The 26,711-nt window shown below is 40.3% G+C and overlaps 1 protein-coding gene across 2 annotated transcripts in view; it reads left to right on the top strand.

Moving 5' to 3' along the window:
- LOC134208409 (uncharacterized) overlaps positions 1-26,711 on the top strand; it is a 68,352-nt gene that overhangs the window by 23,904 nt on the left and 17,737 nt on the right. Inside the window, exon 1 of one of the 2 annotated variants that reach the window (XM_062684389.1) lies at positions 18,116-18,256. The exons of the other annotated variant lie outside the window; for it this stretch is intronic. Coding sequence (XP_062540373.1) covers positions 18,217-18,256 — 40 coding nt within the window. The 5' untranslated portion in view covers positions 18,116-18,216. Of the gene's footprint in view, positions 1-18,115; positions 18,257-26,711 lie in introns of those variants that run through there. 2 annotated transcript variants of the gene reach the window in all.

Below are 26,711 nucleotides of genomic sequence, written 5' to 3'. Positions count from 1 at the left end.
ACCGGTACAAGAAGAAGAGGCGCGATGCGGTCACGGTGGATCGACCAAGTGTATGATGGCCTGCCATCAATGGCAGCAGGTCGCAAGCATGACTTAGCAATTGTGTGGGGCCGCTATATCTTGACATGGCCATGGTCCTATTATGGCACTTAAGGGAAAAGTGAAGCCTGCCGATTATCAAATTATTTTGGAAGACAAAGTATTTGTTGATATGATGACAAATCCTGAATATGACGTCTGTTTTTCATTTTTGCGAAAGATCCGCTTGTCGCGTTCCACTTGGTCGATCCACCGTGACCGCTGCACGCCTCTTCTTCTTGTACCGGTCGGATTATTATCGAAGCTTTATCTCAATCGGGTTATCGTCTGACATTCTGGCTTCTTGCCCGGCCCACCGTAACCGCCAAAATTGTACCGTGTGGGTAGTTCTCCTAACAGTTACAACTCGTGGTTCATTGACCTCCACCACCACCTCCATTGTCTTCCATCATGAAAACCTTGAACTTTGATACTCATTTTGATGTGGTTTCGAACATTTTGCAAATTGGCCACTTCCCCAGGACACCTGGAACCTACTACAGAGTGGTCATGACAGCTGCTGGTTCTAAAATGCATTTAAAAGTATCACCTCGAAAAATCTTGAAGTTTGATACCCAAATTAATAGGGTTCTGAACGTTTTTCAAATTGGCCACTTCCCCCGGGGCACCTGGAACCTACTACAGAGTGGTCAGGGCAACTGATCGTCCTGCATATGCTTCCTGAAGCATCTCCATGAAAAATCTTGAAGTTTGATACCAATATTTATATGGTACCGGATAATACATAGTGGCGTTTTTTGATGACGCTAGCGCTGATTATGTACGGGATAACGGCGACATTCCAAAGTTATTTCAAAATGAACAGTAAAAAGTTATCACAACATAGCGAGTGCAGCTTCAACGTCTGTTCTCTGTGATGAAAGCGTCAACGTATTAGACAGTTTTCCTATTAACAATGAAGGATTATTTTCATACTAAAAGAGGCTCCTAGCTTTTTGGCAGCACGGTTCGGCTAGAAGTTGTTAGGCCAAGGTGAATTTTTTTGCGGTTTGAGGATACATTTCGAAATGTATTCTAATATGTTTATAAAAGTTCTGGTGAAACGAACAAATAGGAAGAATTGTAGTGCGTTAGTTTAGAATTATTGTGTGGTGATTAACCGCTTCAAGTAATGATTGTATCGAGAACTGTGACTTTTTTTTTTAATTATCAATCATAAACCTACGGCTTCCAAACAGTATAAATTCTTAGTTTTCGGTGCAGTGAGCCCGGGAATCGGATCCATAGGCCCAAGTAATGATTTACCCTATTTCTTAGCATTTAATTCTGAAAAAAAATCTTTAGTTAATATATTAGTGGTCCTGAAAAGAACCTCTCATATGCTAGCAGTAGATTTTCTTCCTAAGCTGTTCAACTGGGAGTTTGAGTTTGTATAAAGATTTCCCGAAGCATCGATGTCTGCAGAACTTCTAAACGCTTAACCGCTGATGTTGTCGGCCGAGAAAACGATTTTTTTTTTTTTTTTTTTTTTTTAACTAATTTTATTTGCTAATTATCTAATACATGCATTCATCTCTTAGACTAGGTGTTCCGTGTTTTCATAACACTATCATCCTTATTTGCTATGTTACGCTTTTAGTTATTATTAATACATTTCAATTGCCTCTGGCAGTTAGAATTTTTCCTTTGGTTGAATTGAACCATGTAGGAATTACAATGTTTTCAACTTAAACTAAACTTAACCTATTTTATACTAAGGGTACAAGGAGTTAATCGTTGCAATAGAAGATTGCAACGATTTTTGTCTAAAATTGGAAATTATTTTGTTGGACATTTGTTGCAATGTCTCAATATTAGAAATTCTATGAAGTTCATTGGTACTATACCACGGAGGCAACTTCAGAATCATTTTCAAAATTTTATTTTGAATCCTCTGGAGTGCCTTCTTTCTGGTATTGCAGCAACTAGCCCATATTGGCACAGCATACAACATGGCAGGTCTAAAACTTTGCTTGTAAATCAAAAGTTTGTTCTTAAGACAAAGTTTTGATTTTCTGTTTATAAGTGGATATAGGCACTTAATATATTTGTTACATTTGGCTTGAAGGCCTTCAATGTGATTTTTAAAAGTTAATTTTTGATCTAGCAGAAGTCCTAAATATTTAGATAGACCAATTAATTGGAACCCCATTCATAGGGACAATATGTCTGCTAGAAGGTTTTAAATAAGAAGCTTTCGGCTTATGTGGGAAAATTATAAGCTGAGTTTTGGAAGCATTCGGGAAATTTTCCATTATTGCAAGTAAGTGGAAAAAATATTCAAACTTTTTTGCAATCTACTACAAATGACACGAAGGCTTCGCCCTTTGGCTGAAAGGCCCGTGTCATCTGCAAACAAAGATTTTTGACACCCTGGTGGTAAATCAGGTAAGTCAGAAGTAAAAATGTTATACAAAATGGGCCCCAGTATGCTGCCTTGGGGGACACCAGCTCTTACAGGTAATCTATCAGATTTAGAATTCTGATAGTTTACCTGCAGTGAGCGATCTGATAAATAATTTTGGATCAGCTTAATAATGTACAGAGGAAAATTAAAATTCATCAATTTTACAATCAAACCTTCATGCCAAACACTGTCAAATGCTTTCTCTATATCAAGAAGAGCAACTCCAGTCGAATATCCTTCAGATTTGTTGAGCCGAATTAAGTTCGTAACTCTTAATAACTGATGAGTGGTTGAATGCCCATGGCGAAAACCAAATTGCTGATCAACTAGCATAGTCATTAATCATGAACCATCATTCTATTTAAAATAATCTTTTCAAACAGTTTGCTTATTGAAGAAAGCAAACTGATTGGACGATAACTAGAAGCCTCAGCTGGATTTTTGTCCGGCTTCAAAATTGGAACAACTTTGGCGTTTTTCCATTTATCTGGAAAGTATGCCAATTGAAAACATTTGTTAAATAAATTAACCAAAAAGGATAAAGAGCTCTCAGGAAGTTTTTTGATAAGTATGTAGAAAATACCATCATCACCCGGGGCTTTCATATTTTTAAATTTTCTAGTAATAGATCTCACTTCATCCAAATTAGTTCCCAACGAAGGGTCAAAAACATTATCTTGATCGAGAATGTCTTCGAAGCTTCGTGTAACCTGATCCTCAATTGGACTAGTGAGACCTAGACTAAAATTATGGGCACTCTCGAACTGCTGAGCAAGTTTTTGAGCCTTTTCGCCATTTGTCAATAAAATTTTATTTCCCTCTTTAAGCGCTGGAATTGGCTTTTGAGGTTTTTTTTTAGAATTTTCGTTAAAAGGGTTTCGAACTGGGATCCAACTTCGAAACATTATTCTCAAAGTTGGTATTTCTCAGAATAGCGAAACGTTTTTTAATTTCATTTTGCAAATCTCGCCAAATAACTTTCAACGCGGGATCGCGAGTTCTTTGGTATTGCCTTCTTCTCACATTTTTAAGACGGATCAGTAGCTGAAGATCGTCGTCAATAATAATGGAGTTGAATTTAACTTCACATTTCGGAATTGCAATGCCTCTGGCTTCGACAATTAAATTTGTCAAAGATACGAGAGCATTATCAATATCACGTTTGGTATCGAGAGGAATATCAACATCAAAATTCCTATCGATATACGTTTTATATAAATCCCAATCAGCTCTATGATAATTAAAAGTAGAGCTGATTGGATTATAAGATGAGAGATTGTGAGATTTCAAATGTCACAGGAAGGTGATCAGAGTCAAAGTCAGCATGAGTTACCAATTGGCCACACAGCTGACTTGAATCCGTTAAAACTAAATCAATTGTAGAAGGATTTCGACAGGAAGAAAAACAAGTTGGTCCATTGGGATATTGAATAGTATAATATCCCGCAGAACAATCTTCAAATAAAATTTTACCATTGGAATTGCTTTGAGCATTATTCCATGAACGGTGTTTGGCATTGAAGTCACCAATTACGAAGAATTTTGATTTGTTGCGAGTCAGAATTTGAAGATCAGCTTTCAGCAAATTCTTTTGCTGCCCATTGCATTGAAAAGGCAAGTAGGCTGCAATGAAGGAAAATTGTCCAAAATTTGTTTCAACAGAAACTCCCAAGGTTTCAAAAACTTTGGTTTCAAATGAAGAAAATAATTTATGTTTGATACGTCTATTAATGACAATGGCGACCCCACCACAGGCGCTGTCAAGACGATCATTTCTGTAGATAAAATAGTTTGGATCTCTTTTAATGGAGAGTCCTGGTTTTAAATACGTTTCAGTTATAATGGCAATATGCACATTATGAACTGAAAGGAAGTTGAATAATTCATCTTCCTTACCCTTTAGAGAGCGGGCATTCCAATTTAGAACTTTCACACAATTATTTGGATCCATTGAAACGAAGTCCGATAACAATTTTTTGAGTAAATTTGATACCAACCTGAACAGCTTCAGTTTTGGTATTTGCTTTGAACATTGCATCAATCATGTGATGCAATTGTTCAGTTAAAAAATCAAAATCGGAAGCAGTCATGCTACCTGAATCGGCAACATGACCGTTATTTTCCGTTGGGACATGGGTATAAACCTCATTTTGAGAAGAGAAATTTTGTCTACCAGCAGCGATGTTTGCATACGTAGGTACATTGGAAAAATTGGAATTTACTGAAGTGCTTGCTACCCGTTGACGAGCGGCAAAATTTGTTTGTGAATTGTGGTGGGTATGAATTGCTCGACCGGTAACCGGTTTCGAAATTTGAGCGTTTGAAAAATTTCTACCCGTCGAATCTGGGATCCGATTGGAATTTCCGTCATCAATTTTGCACGGGAATTCAAAACTTTTTGCGTGAAGGGCATTCCCAGAAATTGGATTTATGATTGCCCCCACAGTTTGCGCACTTAAATTTATTGGAATCTTCTCTCACAGGACATGCGTCCTTGGCGTGAGAGGTTCCACCACAAATCATGCATTTAGCATCCATGTGACAATGTTTGGTTCCATGACCCCACTTTTGGCACTTACGGCACTGGGTAGGGTTTTGGAAATTTCCCCAGGCCTGCGGAAATGTTCCCATGTAACACGGACATGAGACATAATACAGGCCTTTTCCAAACTTTTCATATTATTTAGTTCACTTTTGTTAAAATGAACTAAATAAAATTCTTGAGAAATGCCCTCTGGGAAGTACCAGAATGGGATTTCTTTTTCATCTTAATTACTTGGACTGGTGAAAATCCAAGTAATTGAGAAATTTCAATTTTAATCTCATCCAGTGATTTGTCATCACTGGGGAGACCTTTCAAGACGACTTTGAACAATCGCTCAGTTTTGTCGTCGTATGTGAAGAATTTATGGCGCTTCTCAGTTAAATAGTGAAGAAGACGTTTGCGATCATCAAAGGATCCCGGCAAAACGCGGCAGTCACCCTTCCTAGCAATCTGAAATGAAACCTTGATCCCCTGAAGGTTACTCAAGATTTCATTCCGAAAGCCAGAAAACTCGGCAACAGATACCACGATTGGAGGAATTCGTTGTTTCTTCGCATGAATCGAATCACCTGGGCTAAAGGTAGATTCGATTTGCTCAATTTCATCATTAATCAAATCGAACTGATTGCTCAGTTCGATAGGAGAAGAAACAATGTCAACATTAGATTTAGAAGGAATATCTGAAGTCTCCAGCTTCCTTCTATTTTTTCCGCGCTTGGGCAGGACGGTCTTGAAACCTTGTTTCTTTGAAGGAAGTGGAGAATTCAGAGACTCCCCATTCCTCTTGTTTTTGTTAATACTCATTGCTGAGCGTGGAGACGTGACCTTCTAAGAGGTTTTTTCCCAGAACGGTGTCCCTGCAGGATTACCACCGCTTGTCGGAATTTTACTTCCGCAAACGGGTCCAACGTAAAACGAAGGCACGGGTCCTTGCAAAGATCGTAACGGGATCAGTGGGTACAAATAGCGCTAAGAAGCACCGTTGAAATTAAAATAGCTTCGGGTAGTATTAAAAACTTCCTTCCGCAAAGAGAGAAAGAACCGCACAGCACGAAAGCACGATGCGGTCTGAGAAATCGATATTTATTTTCTTTTAACCCTTCCGTTACCAACCCCCCTTTTGAAAACGAAAATAAAAATCTTTTTGGCTGTAACTTTTTTGTCTTTCAAAATTTTTTTTTCGCAACTTTCACAAAAAAAAGCGCAATTTATTCAAGTTTCAGGGGTTTTATGCGTTTTTAGGACTGGCCACTTGATACCGGAGTTATTCCGGATTTAAAATGGGTGTGAGATTTTGCCCATATGCCAGAACGCATACTTCGGAAGTTTTTATTTTAGATATTTTGAATAGAAACGAGGCATAAACTATATCAAATTTGATCAGGAATTTGATCGGTCCGAAATATGGCCTGTATTCCTGAATCCAGACGTTCCGCCAGAACCTGTTACGGGGTCACTTTAGGGAAATAGGCGAATACCATCATGCGACACATCAAACTTCATAATTTCAAAAGTTATGACATTCTATAGTAGTTGTGTACCTCCTGGACCGTATTTGAACCGATTGGAAACGGGAAACTTATTTACCGAGTACCGGTTCAAGGGTCAATTTTGGGAAATAAGCAAACCCCATCATGCGGCGTATCAAACTTCATGATTTCAAAACTTATGGCATTCTATGGTAGATTTATACTGCCTGGACCATATTTGAACCGATTGATACCGGTAAACGGTTTTATCATGTGCCGGTTCAAGGGTCAATTTTGGGAAATAAGCAAACCCCATCATGCGGCGTATCAAGCTACATGATTTCAAAAGTTATGGCACGCATCCGATTTGCTCGAGTTTGACGTTAGCTCACTAGCGTCATCTGGTTCGTGATTTGCCCAACTAAGGTATTTGTACGACAATGAATTTTATGAGTGAATGTTCAATGTGTTATGTCTGTTTGTCTGTGGTAAAACCGTTTAGGGGCTGTCCACAAACCACGTAGACCGAAATTTCACTTTTTCAAACCCCCCCGTCCCCCCTAGTAGACTTTCGTAGACTTTTCCGAAACCCCTCCCCCCAACCTTGAAGTCTACGTAGACTTTTCCAAATTTTACAAAACATCATATGTAATTGAAAAATATGGAAAACAATAACGTTTTAAGCAATTCAGCTATTCAATTTCCATGTAAACATTACAAAAAAATTCGAATTTCAAACTTAATAAAATCAAACTGAACAAAATCCAACAAAACAAAAATCAAATTTAATGCACTGTCCATAACGTCTGAAATCAAATCTCAAAACCAATTAATTCAATTACTGTTGAATTCAATTCCTCCTAGAGGTGTGCGCCACCATCGCCGACACTTTTGCATCGGCGCGCCACTGATAAAATCTGTCACGCATCCGACCTATAATTCTCAACGCCGCACAGTGGCTAAAATCGGGTTTCTAGTTTATGCGCTTCTTTGGAGGTATTCAGCTTACTGATCAATCCACTTAAAAGTGAGATGTAAAATTTATTTTTTCCACTTCACAACATATAAGTTTTGATTCTTCATAAAAGTTGTAGCAAAAGCACCAAGTTCGTAGTTCCGTTACTTTTGGAGATTTTTTACGTTTTATGCTGACAACCCCTTAAAATGGGGCTTTCATCATATCTTTTACATTTTCATTTCTACATTTATCGCATGTTCTAAAAAGTTTCAGATAACATTAAAATACGCCGTTGGGTGGCTATAGTTAACTATAGCTATAGTTAACTAAAAGTTAAAAACTTAAAAAATAAAAGTTATAAAAGTTTTATTGGATTTTTTTAGTCATATTTTATTTAACTGCTACTTGACACCGGGCAAATCGTGGCAGTCAATCTCATATACATAAACAAGTACAAGTAATGAACTTAAAACCAATACCTTAACTGTAGAGTTGTCAGCGAATGTAAGGAATGTTTAATCAAAAACCATTTCCTACTATGTAAGGTAGAAATCAATCACTCATCACAAGGAGTTGATGCACCAATGTACCATGCGCCTCCATGCTTATACATTGAACATGTTTAAAACTTGTTGGCATAAAAAGCAATGAATCTCCGAAAGGTATGAAATAACTTGGAACTTGGTGTCTTTGACAAAGTATTTCAGGAGAACTTTTGCTTCAATTCTCGCGAAGACATATACCTTCCATGTTGTAAAATGGAAAAAAATATTTTTCATCATACTTTCAAGGGGATTGATCATAAGGCTGAATACCCCCAAAGAGGCGCATCGACTTACTGATAAAATGTCTCGAGGACGCCATTACGATAAATCACGCAATAAAGGTACTATTAAATAAACGCGCTAAACACGATTTTAGCCACTGTGAGCCTGTTCAAAATTGTGAAAACAGAAGAATTTTCAGAATTTCGAAAAATTTTGAGTTGAAATTCCGAGAATGTCAAGTCTACATTCTAATAAGTTTTACGAATTATTTCCCGAGGTAATTTTAGGTTCAAACGGACATTCCGAAATATTTGCTGTGGAAATTTAGAATGGTTTCCTACGTTATTTTTTTTATTTCTCTTGCAAATTCGAAGCACTTTCTTGAGGAAATTTAAATAAATCTTTTGGGCATTCCAAAAAATATTTTCTGAATAATTTTTGGTGGAAATTATGAAGAATTTTCAGTTGAAATTTTTGTGAACTTCTCGTAAAAAATCGAATAAATTTTCATGAAAATTAGAAAGACTTAAAAAAATGCTATTCTTTTGTGAAAACTCAAACTGTTTTTGATGGGAGATTCAAATAATTTCTCGTGGAAGTTTTCAACAATTTATTTAGAAGTTCCGAAAATATTCCAACGACAATTCCAAAGGATTTGCATTAGAACTGCCAAAGAAATTTACGAAGAATTTTCCACGGGCATTTCGAATAATTTTATTTATATGTCCAAAGAATTCCTCGCGAAAATTCCGAAGAATTTCCGAAATTTAAAAAAAGTCGGGAGCTTACCAGAAAATCTCCAGTGAGCATTCTGAAGAGTTTCTTTTGCGGAAGTTTCGGATAATTCCCTTTACAAGTTCCAAAGAATATCTTTTGGGCATTCCAAAGACTTTTTCCTAAATACAGTGGCGTAGCCAGGGTGGTGGTTTTGGGCATTAAACCCCCTCCCCCAAAGACAAAATTTTTAGAAGAAATTTTTTTTATCGAAAAAAAATATGTTCAGATAACCCCCCCCAGACCAATTTTCTGGCTACGCCACTGCTTAAATATTCCAAAATGCTTCCTTTGTACATAAATTCAAAAAAAAAATCCGTTGAAGTACGCCATAATTTCCATAGTTTGCAAAGAAGTTCCTGTCAAAAATCAAAAGAAATTCTAGTAGAATCTGCAGTAAAATCAAAGTGAAGACTTTGAAAAAAAAATCGAAAGTATTTATAGAATACTTTGGAGAATTTTCCTGCTCAACACAGAAGACTTTCCTGGTGAAATTCATAACATTTTTATGAAGAAACGCAAGAGATTATTTCGGTAAAGTCATGCAAAAAATTGGAAATTCCAAAAAAAAACAATTAATTAATCAAATTAAAAAGTCTACGTAGACTTTTGGTACAACCCCCCGTCCCCCCTCGTAGACTATCGTAGACTATTTCAAAACCCCTCCCCCCCTCTCAAGAGTCTACGTGGTTTATGGACAGCCCCTTACCGCATCCAATCGGTTCAAATACGGTCCAGGAAGTACAAAACTACCATGGAATGCCATAACTTGTGAAATCATGAAGTTTGATACGCCGCATGATAGGGTTTGCTTATTTTCCAAAATTGTGCCTTGAACCGGTACATGGTAAAACCGTTTACCGGTTCAAATACGGTTCAGGAAGTACTAAGCTACTAAAGAATGCCATTACTTTTGAAATCATGAAGTTTGATACGTCGCATGATCGTGTTTGCTTATTTTCCGAAATTGACCCTTGAACCGGCACATGATTAAACCGTTTACCGGTTCCAATCGGTTCAAATACGGTCCAGGAAGTACAAAACTATCATGGAATACCATAATTTTTGAAATCATGAAGTGTGATACCCTGCAGGATGGGGTTTGCTTATTTTCCAAATTTCTATTCAAAATATCTACAATAATCATTTCCGAAGTATGCGTTCTGGCATATGGCCAAAAGCTAACACCCATTTTAAATCCGGAATAACTCCGGTATCAAGTGGCCTGTACTAAAAATCCATAGAGCCCCTGAAACTTGAAAAAATTCCGCTTCTATTGGTGAAAGTTGCGAAAAAAATGTCGAAATACAAAAAAGGTACAGCTAAAAAAAATTTTATTTTCGTTTTCAAAAGAGGGGTTGGTGACGGAAGGGTTATTCATTGCTGTTGTCGGCACGCAATCGTCACACCGCTGCTGCGCTGCGGCATGTTCTCTTACTATTGGCTTCTCCTTTCTGATTATGCGGTGGCCTCGACAATGCCGGGCCGAAAATGCCGATGGCACTGACGATGCTGCTGCCTTGTTCCTGGAAAAGCTTTCTGCTTTCCCATCTTAACAACCAAATCGTAAAGCTTTGGATGCGTTACACGAAAATAATTCATGGTTTATTTTCATAATAAAAACATGGCGTATTCGTGAAATCGTGAATCATTTTCTCATTTTTTGGTACGGATCCTCACCCGTGAAGTCCTTGCAGTAAAGGAGAAGACATTGATGCTGATGGCCTCGTTGATACTGTCCACTAGCTTTTGCCGTTCTCGTTTGGAAAAGGCTATATGTTTTGAATAGAAAGCAGTTTAATATACGCCAGTATTTTATACCGATTTTGTGTGATTCTTACAGAATTGTAAGAAATTCCGAAATGTGTTGGTTGGTTGTATCCTTGTTGGTTTATTTCGCTTTGCATTTTAGGAAACAAAGGAAACACGGAGCCATGTGCCAGAAGAAAGTATTTTTCCTGTCCTTAAATATTCAATTTTCAAACCCCTAACAGAACTATAGAACGAATGAACAGAAAGGCAATTCGCCTATTAAAGATAATGCTTATTCATGCTAAAGATTGCCACACGTGGTAAAGCAACGCAACGGTGGGATCTTTGGTCTGCGAAACACGCGCGCGGTATCCTTAGTTGCACATGTTTTTGATCTCATAGTGTGTAGATTCTAAGTAGGGTCTAAGAGTATGTGCGTGCGTGACATGTCCTCCTATATCAAGCGAGGACTCATAGGATCAACATATTTGAACGGACTTTACGGCAATGGTTACTCTGATTCTCGATAGGATTTGGTTCCATATCCACGTCCACGTGCTCGGGTATTATCGACTTTGGATGTTAGACTAATTTGCATAATATAGCGGATAGCTGACTGACCGTGACAATCCACAGATTACTATTTTCTGAACCTTCTTATTTTTCATTTATCATCACGTTGAAATAACCTACTGGATGCAATACTTTTGATATGGGAATATGTACAGATTTGAAGTTGAATAAAAATTGTTTGTTTCCGTTCGGAGTTAAATCTGAAAACGGTATCAAACGGCACTCCCATCTACGAGAGTATCCTTCAATAGATCCATTCCCCTAATGTTTATACTCTCGAGATAACACCACGCACAAACCCAAACAGAAAATAGAGGCTCGCCTTCGGATTTGCATGAACACGCACGAGGGAGCTACATGGTGGGAATTGCTGCGGCAAAGAAAATCCAAAGGATTCTATCCTAGGCCTCTTTCTGTTCGGAATCAGCATATTCAACAAAGGGGATTCGCATTGGCTCCGCCCGCCTTGGGAATATATTTCATTGGAAGACACGCATACGGTCTTATCGATGAGAATCATTTTGTTCGTGCCATGTTATTTTGCACAAACATACGATCCAAATTAGTTACATGAAGGAATGCGAACAGGTACGTATGTAGCGTTAATGATTTATGACAACTTTAAGAGGGTATGGAGCAATGTGGGAATGGAATTACAATTGACGTACACCAAGGTGCATTGCAAAACGAATACTCAATTCCAATCCAATTCCTAGTTAAGAGACACCCTTGCACTTGATAATTATAAGACAAATTGTGCACGTGCTGGTATGTACCTTGAAAGCATCTCAATACAACCAGGAATTTTAATCTACGTAATTGGTTCTTGCATCCAAAAGGTCGATATCAAATTATAGAAAATCAAGTATGAAATTGGTTTGTCGTGAGCTCACACAGTTGGACGAAACTATTTTAAAACTTAATTTGAATACAGACTACAGGTAATGGTCTACAATCTCACGTCAGGAAGTTGAGTAAATTGATAAATGACAGCCTGTCCACTGTTGAACGCTCCTTAATACTAAATAAAAAGAGTAAATCAAACTTTTTTTTTCAAAGATCGTGCTGCAACTGCTTCAAACAACAAGAGCTTCTGTGTATGTCCCCATTGCCTAGAATCTAAAATGGATTTAACATGTTAAACCAATTAAGGAGTATTATACGATCAAAACAGCTATAAGCCGATAAAAATAGTTTTGATTCCATTTTTCTCTTACGGAAATGTGGTTTTCAATCCGAGGACATCCACTGCATACACAAACAGAAATACGAAGGCGGAAAACTTTCCGAGCAGACACGCAATTCTGGGATGTGCGCTTCCGGCAGACTATCGAATATGTCACATCCTGTATGGAAACTATCACGGTAATCATCCGGGCACAACGTTATTGCAACCGACAAATTGGAAATGGTTTTTTGAAGGCATCTTCCTGCTTCATGCTCACAGTTTACAGCAGATTGAAGCATACCAAGAAAAGTGGTCTTTTTTTCATACCCTCAGACATGCTGATGGTGCTCACTGCTTTCATCGCTTTTCTCAACTTAGGTTGCTGAGTCAAGCGATAATTGAATGTGATAGACTGACTCATACCATATACTGTTCATTCATTTATTCGTTTATTCAGTCTACATCTAAACAGATAACACTGAATCAACAATTTGACGCCACAATACACGGTTCGAGGCCGCATCTCTCCATCCTCGAATACGCCCCACGCTCGCCAAGTCGTTCTGCACCTGGTCTGCCCATCTCGCTCGCTGCGCTCCACGTCGTCTCGTACCTGCCGGATCGGAAGCGAACATCATCTTTGCAGGGTTGCTGTCCGGTATTCTTGCAACATGCCCTGCCCATCGTACCCTTCCGGCTTTAGCTACCTTCTGGATACTGGGTTCGCCGTAGAGTTGGGCGAGCTCATGGTTCATTCTTCTCCGCCACACACCGTCTTCTTGCACACCGCCAAAGATGGTTCTAAGCACCCGTCTCTCGAATACTCCGAGTGCTTGCAAGTCCTCCTCGAGCATTGTCCATGTTTCATGTCCGTAGAGGACAACCGGTCTTATAAGCGTCTTGTACATGACACATTTGGTGCGGTGGCGAATCTTTTTCGACCGCAGTTTCTTCTGGAGCCCGTAGTAGGCCCGACTTCCACAGATGATGCGCCTTCGTATTTCACGACTGACATTGTTATCAGCCGTTAGCAAGGATCCGAGGTAGACGAATTCCTCGACCACCTCGAAGGTATCCCCGTCTATCGTAACACTGCTAACCAGACGGGCCCTGTCGCGCTCTGTTCCGCCCACAAGCATGTACTTTGTCTTTGAGGCATTCACCACCAGTCCAACTTTTGTTGCTTCACGTTTCAGGCGGGTGTATAGTTCTGCCACCTTTGCAAATGTTCGGCCGACAATGTCCATGTCATCCGCGAAGCAAATAAATTGACTGGATCTTTTGGAAATCGTACCCCGGCTGTTACACCCGGCTCTGACCCGGCATGACACCTTCTAGCGCAATGTTGAACAACAGGCAGGAAAGTCCATCACCTTGTCTTAGTCCCCGGCGCGAATCGAACGAACAGGAGTGTTCGCCCGAAATCTTCCCACAGTTTTACCAACCACCCACCGTTGCTTTGATCAGTCTGGTGAGCTACCCAGGGAAGCTGTTCTCGTCCATAATTTTCCATATCTCTACGCGGTCTATTCTGTCGTATGCCGCCTTGAAATCAACGAACAGATTATGCGTTGGGACCTGGTATTCACGACATTTTTGAAGGATTTGCCGTACAGTAAAGATCTGGTCCGTTGTCGAGCGGCCGTCAACGAAGCCGGCTTGATAACTTCCCACGAACTCATTCACTAATGGTGACAGACGACGGAAGAGGATCTGGGATATCACTTTGTAGGCGGCATTGAGTATGGTGATCGCTCGAAAGTTCTCACACTCCAGTTTGTCACCTTTCTTATAGATGGGGCATATAACCCCTTCCTTCCACTCCTCCGGTAGCTGTTCAGTTCCCAGATTCTGACTATCAATTTGTGCAGGCATGTGGCTAGCTTTTCCGGGCCCATCTTGATGAGCTCAGCTCCCATACCATCCTTACCAGCTGCTTTATTGGTCTTTAGCTGTTGGATGGCATCCTTAACTTCCCTCAAGGTGGGGGCTGGTTGGCTATCATCGTCCGCTGAACTGACGTAGTCATCTCCTCCGCTGCCTTGACTTTCACTGCCTGTACTCTCAGCGCCATTCAAATGTTCCTCGTAGTGCTGCTTCCACCTTTCGATCACCACACGTTCGTCCGTCAAGATGCTCCCATCCTTATCCCGGCACATTTCGGCTCGCGACACGAAGCCTTTGCGGGATGCGTTGAGCTTCTGGTAGAACTTGCGTGTTTCTTGAGAACGGCACAGCTGTTCCATCTCCTCGCACTCCGCTTCTTCCAGGCGGCGTTTCTTCTCCTGAAAAAGGCGCGTCTGCTGACTCCGCTTCCGTCTATAACGTTCCACGTTCTGCCGGGTACCTTGCTGCAGCGCGACCGCCCGCGCTGCGTTCTTCTCCTCCAGAATCTGTCTGCAGTCTTCGTCGAACCAATCGTTCCGTCGACTTCGTCCTATATACCCGACGTTGTTCTCCGCTGCTTCGTTAATGGTTGCTTTAACTGTATTCCAGCAGTCCTCAAAAGGGGCCCCATCGAGCTCACCCTCTTCCGGCAACGCTGCCTCGAGATGCTGTGCGTATGCAGTGGCGATATCAGGTTGCTTCAGTCGCTCTAGGTCGTACCGCGGCGGTCGACGGTACCGAACATTGTTGATGACGGATAGTTTTGGACACAGTTCAACCATCACCAGATAGTGGTCAGAGTCGATGTTAGCGCCACGATATGTCCTGACGTCGATAATGTCGATAATCTCCTATGATGATTTTGACGTCGTGGCTTGGGGAGCTATCGTACTCACGTTCCAGCTGCGCGTAGGATGCGTCCTTATCATCATCAGTGCTTCCAGAGTGTGAACTATGGACGTTGATTATGCTGAAGTTGAATAACCGGCCTTTGATCCTCAACCTGCACATTCTCTCATTGATCGGCCACCCACCCGATCACGCCTTTGCATATCGCCCATTACTATGAAAGCTGTTCCCAGCTCGTGTGTGTTGCCGCAGCTCTGGTAGATGGTATGATTACCTCTAAACGTTCGCACCATTGATCCCTTCCAACAAACCTCCTGCAGCGCTACGATGCCGAATCCACGGTCCTTGAGCACATCGGCGAGTATGCGTGTGCTCCCGATGAAGTTGAGAGATTTGCAGTTCCACGAACCGAGTTTCCAATCGCTAGTCCCTTTTCGTCGCAGTGGTCTTCGCCGATGGTTCCGGTCCGTACTCTCTTGTTGAATGTTCGTTGCGTGAGTTTTTTTTTGGCTGGCTTGGAGGGCCTGACATCAAACCCCCTAAATTTCCGGAGGACCATTCCTCCTTATTTCCGGTGGACCATGGTGCACTGTTTCGCTGGCACTCGGACGATGATCAGCCGCCCCTAACATGGAGAACAGACGCTGTTGTGAGCCGATCCTGACATGGAGAACAGACGATTTGCACCTCCGGAGAGGAGCAAACCCCCCTTTCCCTGTCAGCATACGACCATGGTTCCCACCGGGGTTGGTTACCCGATCTTCCCTAAGGTTGCTCGTATCCCGGCCAGCACCGGGGGGTGGTAGAGATAGGAGTTGCTGGGTAAGAGGCTAAGGACCGCGAGATGGGGTCTATTTTATTCCTTCAGGTACGCGAAGTACCATAGTACGCTTTACCCAGCATTTGCCGTGCCATATATTGTTACTTACTGCATATTATTTTCAAATCAAACGAATAGATAATTCAACAATCGATTTGTTCTTTCAGATCAAAAATCCATTAACTAGGAGCGACATAACCAACGTTTGAAAAACAATCTTGTGACGATAGCAACTTGACGAATTGTACCTTTAAAGAAAGGTGGATTCTTCATCAAGAGTTCAGGTTAAAGCTCTCTTCGATAAGCACCTTTCCAATAGTCGACAAGGGGTTCGATTTAAATATGGCTTCATATTTATTATTCCAACAGTGGACATCAAACTTCGGCACCACAAACAGAAGGGTATTTGGAGTTTGTCCTATGGAGTTAAAACTCAAGCATTAGGGTAATGATGGTATTTTGGACATCTGAATATATTTTGGACCTTTGGAAATATTTCGTTTATCATGTATCAATGATTAAGGTTGGAAATGTTATTATGAAAGAAGCTGAACTGACTCACGATCATTATTTGTTTGAAGCCAAAAGTCCAAGATATATCCAGTTGTCCAAAATACATCAATTTACCCTTACACATAAGTATCAGAATATCATTTTTCAACCGTTTCATAATGGCCCGTTTACATATGAGCTAGTTCTAGCGAACAATGCACTATCCGACAATACTAGCGCGATATTAGCACAATGTAAACAGGAATTGTCCTCGCTAATAAGCGTTTACATTATGCTAATTTCGTGCTAGAATTGTCGGATAGTGCATTGTCCGCTAGAACTAGCTCATATGTAAACGGGCCATAAACGATGATAATACCCAGTACAGTACAGTTATGTTTGAAGCGGAAAGTATAACTCTGCAACCAACATTTTCGATCATTTCATGGGGCTAATAGTTTTATTGATTGGTTATATGTAAGAGAAGCTGATCCCGTAACACGGTAGATCACTTTGACGTAGTGTGTTGCGTTGTAAGATCTACCAAACAGAGCCCTAGCCTAATCCATTTTCTAGCTAGGGCAATGAGTTGTGGTAATTAAGGATTCATCGTATTTAGTCCCCGCTACCAACAGCAGTCTCAGAAATAAAACATAATTAATGTTACCTTGCAGACAGTTGAAAGACTCGAATTCCTCTTGTTTGAGGTTAAACTGTATGCAGCGGAAACAACTTTTCAAGCAATTAGTTAAATAACCTCGGTACCCGGTCCTAGGCTGAACTGACTGCTGGAAAAATCGAGTTAGGGGTTTAAATACGTACTAACTCTTCTTGAACTGGTGAACAATGGTAGTGAGAGGAACACACGGAAGTTCTTATTACTGAACAAATTCTCTTGCTTGAAATGGTCTTGTAGACAGAGCTAAATCCCGGGTTTGTAGCTTTACTGGTGATATTCTAGAAGCAAGACAAGGATGTGGCTAGGACTCCGATGCATGGCCAAAAACAGTATTACTGTTCTGTTTTCTCAAAACAGGATTGATTTCCTATTGATAAGGGGCGCGCCTTCAATGGGATTGCTCTCTGTGAAGGGTCTAAATAGCGGGACCTTGTCATGGTGCTCTTGAGAAAACAAAACAACAACTGTATCGAAACCGATACTGCATTGCTTATCAATAGTAATGTAGTAATTCGACATGCACTTAAACACTAAGGATACGGGTAACGCTACAATAGATCTAATAACTGGTCGCAGTGGCACACCCGAACAGGAAAAAAAAAAGAGAAGCTGAGGAGATTTGTGCCTCCGCATTTTTTGGCCTTCTGGTATATAAATGTATTTAATACATTTTTCTTCGAGTAAAAACATCAGTAACGTCCACAAACTCCTTTACCTGTCTACATCAACCGCAAATTCGAAATATTAAAGGATATTCAAAGATCAAATCCCGGTCTACCAAACTGATGATATATTGAAAACAAGTATACACTGCACTGAAAAATGCAAACGACCGTTTTGACTTGAAGCGCATTTTATCCCTTCCACCCCAAAACAACCGAAAGCTGTTGTACACTACCGCAATCAACCGTGTGTCAAAACCAGACCACCCTCATTTCTCCGAACCATCAACCCTATCGGTACCTATTTTGTGGTAAACTGTTGTGACATTTTCGATTATGTACCATTTGAAAAGATTAAGGAAACCCGTTGGTAATTGTAAGTATTAATTATGGAAATGTAAATTAGAATTAGAAGAAGGAAACCGCAAATCTTTTCGCGGTATTATCGACAAACAGCAAGAGGTATGACCCGTGAGCAAAAATCTACACAATTTTTACCACGCTTGTTTCTGGTATGATTGCTGTTTTTCCATTCGGTGGAATCAATTTTGGTCTCACTGGAATCTATCTTCGAAAGAAAGCTTTCAGCCGTCTAGACAATCAATGTGGGATATTTTTGGATAAGGTTTTCGCTGTTATTACATTAGTGGGTGCTAGTACCAATCTACGATCCTTATAGGCACTCACGACAGCCCGAAAATAAAGGATTTGCTGCTGCTTGTTATTCTATTTTGACGAACCTAATCCAAGAAATCTGACAGTAGAAAAGGAATCAATGTTCGAGCCTGTATAGGAATGATGCGGGATCCCATAAGATGGGTAATGGATTCCTGCTCTTACTTGGAAATGTTTGAGGGTGAGCTCGATTGACGTATCCAATTATTTTCAAAGTGCATTTGTATGTACGAGCGGGATGATTACTTCATCAACACCGGCGACACGACATCTTTTGACATCCTTGTGATGTGATGTTCTTGAAGCTGGTAAAGCATCTGTTACATTGAACAAAAACGTGTATCTTGTTTGTCATTAGAACACTTAATCAGAAGGTGTGGCTGGCGATGGGGTAGTAAAACTCGTCAACGTTTCTTCAACGAACAAATTTATTACAGCTATGTTGATTTTATTCGGAGCCCTCCTTAGCCTAGCGGTAATACTCGCGACTATAAAGCAAGGCCATGCTGAGGGTGCCTGGGTTCGATTCCCGGTGCACCGGTTTTGGCCAACTTAGTGCCTAATTTGGCCAACCCTGGAAAATACATATTTTTGCAAAATAATCGATCAGTTGAAAGCAGCGTTGAATCGTGAGGGATACACCTCTTGTTGGAACTAATGAAACCCTCGCGAATTGCTTTATTTTTGGAGTTATTTGCAAAATTGGTCAAATTAGGAACATGGCCAAAACCCTTACAGTTCCCCTACTCATTCAGCAATTAAAGAAATAAATACAGAATGTTTTGCTGAAAGAGGGTAAACCCTGCTAGAGGCAGGGTTGTGCTAAATCATTCTCAGATGATAATTAGGTATTGCCATTTTTGTTTGAGATCTTTTCAGGTGAGAACAGTAAGCGAGTTGTCGCCGGCGATTACTTCTTAAAATTTGGACTCAAACGATAATAAACACAGAATTATCATTTATATGTCCATTTTATTTACACTTGATTCTGTTTTTACACGATTTACATTTTCTAATTTTCTACTCATTCTAAATGATTTTCGTACGGCTGAGTTGCCGAATACTATGCAATTAATTGTCATTCTTTATTATTTATATTCAAAAGTATGTTTTGCCTTTGGCGTTCCTTGGCGGGCATAATCTTACGTCAATTTTCCGATCGGATGGACCGATCAAAGTTAATAATGTAAACGCACACTGAGCAAAGTAAAGCTTGTAAACGTGGTCAGTGTGCGTTGAAAATCGCTGAAATTATTATGAGCGCAAGTGGTGCTCGCGCTCAATGGGAAGCAAAAATTCCGCGAAACAATGGGAAGCAAAAACTCATAGAACATGGTAAATATTCGAAAGATTCTCGAATACTAGATGCTATATGAAGGAAATAAAATGTTTGGCCATATGTAACCATAAAATAGTAGATTACTTGAAAAAATTGGAATTATTCAATAAACCAAGTGTATTTAATAAATTTAGTGTATTCGAGTCAAGAACGAGACACTGAAGACGGACTTACTGTTGAGGTCGAAATACGTATCTGTCAAGATACAATTAAGTGGTGGAATTCAATGGGATTGTACAAACTCGTCTTATGACAAGTGTATTTATCATTATCGGAACGGTCTATATTCTGAGCGCGAGTAGTGCTAGCAAAAACGGTCAATGGGTATTAAATTATTTGAAATATTTTGAGCGCGGAGGTGCTCTTGCTCCATCAACCTAAGCAAAATGCAAACTCCTGGAAAATATGTTCATGCTTCATTGTACCTATTGTAGATCCAGTTGAAAACCGAACTAAGGTCTCGCTACAATCGCTTTTCTCACATTTCCGGATGTCGCAACTGCATCGCGAGTAGTGCGCATCTATGCCATATGAGGTCAGTTCGGTTTTCAACTGGATCTACGATAGTTTCTGATAGGGATCCTATAATGAGAGATATGCAAATACTTTTCCAGACGATTTAGCAACGCTGTTACTTTTGTTAGCAAACGCTTCCAGCACTTGCCGCAGCGCAAAATGTTGAAGCTTGTATATGACTTTGCTTTTGATAACAATTTGGAATATGTTTGTCTGTGCACTAACAGCGTTCAAATAAGCATTATCACTAAAATAAGCGTGCAATACAAATAGACAAAACGCGATACATAAACTAGATTACTTCTACTCGCGAAAGTAAAACAAATTGTTTATTCGATGAAACTTTTTTTAAAATCTATCTCAATACCTCTCAACCTCGCCTCAATCTGCAACAATAACAATGTTCATTTGGCTCACGTTTTGACAGTTCTCAATGCTCGATTGGCTTACAATGGCCGCTTTCGCATATCTCTCATTATAGGATCCCTAGTTTCTGAGACTAGTGACGATGGATGCGAGCACAGTCAACAGGAGGAAGTCGGCTACACCCCACTACCCCGAATGCCAGTACCCCGAATGCTAGTACCATGAATGCCAATACTCCGAATGGGACAGTGCCCCGAAAACAATTACCTCGAATAGGACACTACTCCGAAATCCATTACCCCGAAAGGCAATTACCCCGAAACTTTTCGAATCTGTAGTAATCCATTATTATGTTTAACACCAACAGATATCAATGAATCGCATAATGAAAATCTTTGCAAGTAGGGTTTCTTACCCCATTCCCGGCCTAACATGCATACGACTGCATTATTTAATTGATATTTATGACAGGAAGTAACTTTTCCTGAATTTCGTGGGCCGTGCAATACTGCAAAGGGGTTCACTTCTGCTTAAAAATAGCTTTTCTTGGTAAACATCAAACGAGCTTTCATTTGATTTAAATTAACGATGCGCAGCACTCATTTCAGTCATAGCGATTGCATATCCGGCCCACATCAAACCCAGTTCCCGCCCTAAGCAAAATTTCGCTCAATCTCTCAACATCTTACTCTCATTCACTCTCGGGACGGTAGAAAATGCGACGTAAACAAAAATATGCACGTTCAACGCCGACATGATGCCAGATGGTATTATTAATAATAGTTTTTATTTGGTTGAAAAGATATATTCACTCATCCAAATTACTTCCAAACGCTTAAAAACTATATTTTTTTCACTTTTTGAAATCGAGAGAATTATAAATAACATGATAGCGTCAACTAATTAGATAGTTTTCCTATGATCGATGAAGGATTTTTTTCATACTAAAAAAGACTCCTGGCCTTCTGGCAGCACGGTGCGGCTAGAAGTGAATTTTTGTTCGGTTTGAGGATACATTTTTAAATGTATTCTAATATGTTTATATTAGTTCTAGTGAAACGAACAAACAGAAAAGATTAAAGTGCGCGAGTTTAGAATGTGGTGATTAACGGATTGAAGCAATGATTGTATCGAGAACTGTGATGATTTTCAGGTAGGTGCGTGTTTATATGAAAATACCTTTTTCTAAAAGTGGAAAGATTCACTTCGGCTCAGTGGTGTAGCAACGGAGAGCGAATGTTCGGAATCTACATTTTTATTTTCTATAATTGGACCAATTAGGAGTGAAATAAATAGTTGGAAAATATTGAGTATTGTGCGAAATAAATGGGAGACTTTTTAAAATTATCAAACCTAAACCTACGGCTTCCAAAAATTATGAATCCTTAGTTTTCTGTGCAGTGAGCCGGGATTCGGGTCCATAGGCCCAAGTAGTGATTTACCCTAATAATAAAAATTATTTCAAGAAAAGAATTAAAGATTCTGCTTAAGGTGATTATAGAATGAAGCTCGTGGTGAATTTCAAGTTCACCACACGTTTATTTACATACATTTCCAAAAACCCAAATCTGGCGTAATAGTTTTCGTATACCAGTGCCGAAACTCAAATTATGATTGTTCAGCATAACTAAGCAAACGATCTACCATTATTTACCATTATTTCCACCCCATACGCGTTATGGTTCTTTCATCTCGTGCTCTTGAAAAATATATTGGAAGAGCACATGGTTTACAAAATAACCGATTTCTGGCTTTATTGTATAATCACCTTAAACAACAGTTTTGATTTTTCTTCTAATAATCTGTCATTCTACCCTATTATAACCCGGAAAAGTACTATTCTACGAAATGAAGTAAGAGAGCCTTTTTTCAATACAATGCGTTTTCCCGATATAAGGCGAGCAGAGGAGATGATGCCTTCTTTAAATGGACGCCTTTGCCCGGTATAAGGCAGAAAGAGGAGATGTTGCCTCCTTAAAATGACGTGTTTGCCCGGTATAAGGCAAAAACAAACACAGGAAATATTGCCTTTTTTAAAGTAACGCGTCTGCCGGATAAAAGGCGTACAGAGATGGTCAGGGCTCGTAATGCTACCTGAGATGAGATGATCAGGGTTCGTAATTTTCGGGGTGAAATCGCTTTTCACGAAAGAAAAACAGCCTGGAGAGTGATGACAATTTTTCGCTCACTTCGATTGCCGCCAAACGTTAGAACGGGCTTGGTGGTCATATGGCTACCGCTTCTGCCTCATACGCAGGAGGTCGTGGGTTCAATCCTAGGCCCGTTCCATTCCTCCTACTTTGTATCTTTTCATATAATTCTCATGTTCTAGCAATCGCTAGAACTGGAAATGGGCTTTCATACCATTTCTATCTTCTATCCCCCTATAACTACAACTTGATTAGTTCTAGCAGGTAACTGCTAGAATTCGAAATGAGCGAAAAAGTTCGTTTCGGCATTGAATTAGAATACTACACCACCCTTTCATTACTATCACAATGGCAACCCGTTAAACCAAGACGAACCTTTGCCATAAAACCTAACCCCCAGATTCCAATTCCGCAGGAACTCGTGGCGAGTGCAGAGGTGTTCTCGGCTTGCAGTGGGCGAGTGACTGCATCATCAATTCCTTCCCATCCCCGATGACCGTGAGGACGTGGCCAGCGCCGTTATCGACCTTCCAAAATACTAGAGCTCTCGGACTGTGCACATTGAGGTTGGAGTGCAAATCCCATGCTTCCATCCATTGGTTCCCTGTGCAATTGCGATTGTTCTGGTCGATCACGGAGTAGCAACTACGAAATGCACGGTCATCATGCTCATGCTCATGCTCACTTCGATTGCCGCCAAACGTTGATTTGGTCTTTTTCTTTCACATTCGAGTCTTTTCGTGGCATCATGTAGCTTATGTGGAACAAATAACTTAATGCTTTCATACAGATAGCTTGGTGGTGTGGCTGGAGTAAGCGCATCCCTACGGCTATTATTGTTACTGTGGGTTTGAATCCTGGCGCGACCATACAATTTTGTAATTCTCTCGAAAAGTGAGTGAGAGTTGAAAGTTATGAAACGGAAAAGGATTTTTTTTGCAATCCCTGATCATAATATCTGTACATTCAAAGTTATTGGAGGGTAATCGCCCCTTCGGTGGGCTTTGATCTCACGACCCCAGTACGCTAGACAGGTGTTTTCCCTACTAAGCTACGAAGGACCTCCGTCGTCCTCCGCAGCTTAGCGGGTACTGATGAAACCAAATTCCCAGCACCGGGCACCAGCCGAACTCTCGCAATACATTTTCAGAACCAGCTCTCTCATATGTATTTTTGTACACATGCCAACCAAGTAGGATGAGTATTTAGTATTGTCCGGCTTCTACACACCTGCTTCATCAGCAACGGCGCTCAATGAAGTAGGGTTGTGTGAGGTTGTACCAGTAGTTAGTTCTGAAAATGTTTTGCGAGAGTTCGGCTGGTGCCCGGTGCTGGGAATTTGGTTTCATCAGGGACGTAGACGTAGGGAAAGCACCTGTCCGTACTGGGGTCGTGGGATCAAAGCCCACCGAAGGGGCGGTTACCCTCCAATACCTTTTCCGAACTAAATCTATCACATGTTGTGCATATGCATAATCGAGTTTCAGACACAGCATAATATCTGGTTTAATCTGGGTAAATCACTACTTGGGCCTATGAACCCGGTTCCCGTCTCACTGCACCGAAAACTAATGATTTATACTGTTTGAAAGCCGTAGGTTCATGATTGATAATTTTTTAAAAGTCTCCCATTTATTTTTCGCAATACTCAATATTTTTCTAAGTGGTTCTAAGTGGTCCTAAATGATCCAATTGTAGAAAACAAAAATGTATATTTTAAAATTTCGCTCTCCGATGCCACACCACTGAGCCGGAGTGATTCTTTCCACTTTTACAAAACGGTATCATCAAATAAACACCTACCGTCAAAATCGTCGTGAAGCTGTTAATCAACACACCATAATTCTAAACACACGCGCTTTAATTCTTCCTAATTTTTCGTTTCACTAGAACTTATTTAAACATATTAGAATACATTTTAAAATGTATCCTCAAACCGAACAAAAAATCACCTCGGCCCAAGAACTTCTTGCCGCACCGTGCTGCCAAAACGCCAGGAGTATGAAAATGATCCTTCATTGTTAATAGGAAAACTGTCTAATACGTTGACGCTATCATGTTATTTATAATTCTCTTGATTTCAAATGGTGAAAAAAATATTGTTTTTAAGTATTTGGAAGAAATTTGGATGAGTAAATATATCTTCTCAACCAAATAAAAATGATTATGAATAATACCATCTGGCATCTTGTTGTCGTGGAACGTGCATATTTTTGTTTACGTCGCATTTTCTACCGTCCCGAAAGAGAAAGAGAGTAATAAGTTGAGAGATTGAACGAAATTTTGCTTAGGCCGGGAACTGGTTTGGAAGTGGGCCGGAAATTAAAACGCTATGACTGAAATGAGTGCTGCACCTCGTTAATTAAAATCAAATAAAAGCATTTTTGAACGATATTTAGCACGGATAGCCAATTTTTAAGCAGAAGTGAACCTCAATGCAGTATTATACAGCCCACAAAATTCAGGAAAAGTTGCTTCCTGTCATAAATATCAATTAAATAATGCAGTCGTATGCAAGTTAGGCCGGGAATGGGGTAAGAAACTCTATCTAATAGGCAAGATTTTCGTTTATCTTTGAAGGCTTATTCTAGAGAAAAGATTGATGGGTAAAAGATTGTCCTCAACATAAACAACGAAAAAAGATTCTCCTTGGCTCGAAAAATGCTTGCTTTGGTCTCATTGGAACGAAAAGTCGAAACCCTGGAGATGATGCATTAAGTCAACGCGCCTTCCTGAAGCCAAACAAGATCTCCCTTTCTCTCATACACACAAACACACAATTGGAAAGCAAATCAGTGAATAATGACACGAACAAAAAATACACAAAAATGAAAGTTTTCTCAAAATTGAGTAATTCTCACTCGCTCAGCACTAGGTAGTTTGGCTTAAGCCACGGGACAAGCGAGTGTGGGCGGACTCGTTCGCCGATGAAGGAGAGAAAGCCGCAGCAACCGGAGACATTCGCTTTCTCTACGATATCTCACGACGCCTAAGCGGGGCGAAGGAAGATGAATACAACGATGCCTGTGAAAGACTTGACTGGTCAGCTACTGACCAGCGAGCACTTCAAACAGGTTTTTCAAGTGCCAGCCAAGCCGATACCTCCTCGGCATGATCTGCCTAGGATACGATCTTCACATTGTTCCCTACGCTCGTCAAGTCGTGCTGCACCTGGTCAGTCCCCCTCGCTCGATGCGTTTCACACCTTCTTGTACCTGCCGGGTCGGAAACGGACACCATCTTTGTAAGGTTATTTTCGGCAGTCTCGCAACATGCCCTGCCCTTCGTACCCTTCCGGCTGTAGCAACCTTCTGCATACTGGGTTCGCCGTAAAGTTGGACGAGCTGGTGGTTCATTCTTCGCCACAACAGATCGTTCCCTTGCACACCACCAAAGATGGTTTTAAACACGCGTCTCTCGAATACCCCGAGTGCTTGCAAGTCCTCTTCGGGCATGGCTTAAGTCTCATGTCCGTAGAGGACCACCGCACATAGGGGTATTTCGCCATTCTAGCCGGAATAAAGTTAAATTTTCAAAATTGTTCTAGAGCAGTCTAAATATGTCTCAAACTTCTCTGAATAGTAGACGAGCCACTCCTAGTACTAGGTTTTCTATTTAGATTTAAAGTTTTACCACTACACTTCTAGAAAGTTAGAGGTTTTTCATTGAGGAAATTGCCGGTTTTCTCTGTTGAATTTGATTACGTTCGGTATGTTTTGTTGTGGTCAAATATTTGTCACAGTAATCTACAGATCAGTACATACCATGAAAAAGGAGACAAAATA

The sequence above is a fragment of the Armigeres subalbatus genome, chromosome 1, assembly GCF_024139115.2.
Source record: "Armigeres subalbatus isolate Guangzhou_Male chromosome 1, GZ_Asu_2, whole genome shotgun sequence".
NCBI lineage: Eukaryota > Metazoa > Arthropoda > Insecta > Diptera > Culicidae > Armigeres > Armigeres subalbatus.
This window is presented reverse-complemented; position numbering and strand designations above follow the sequence as displayed.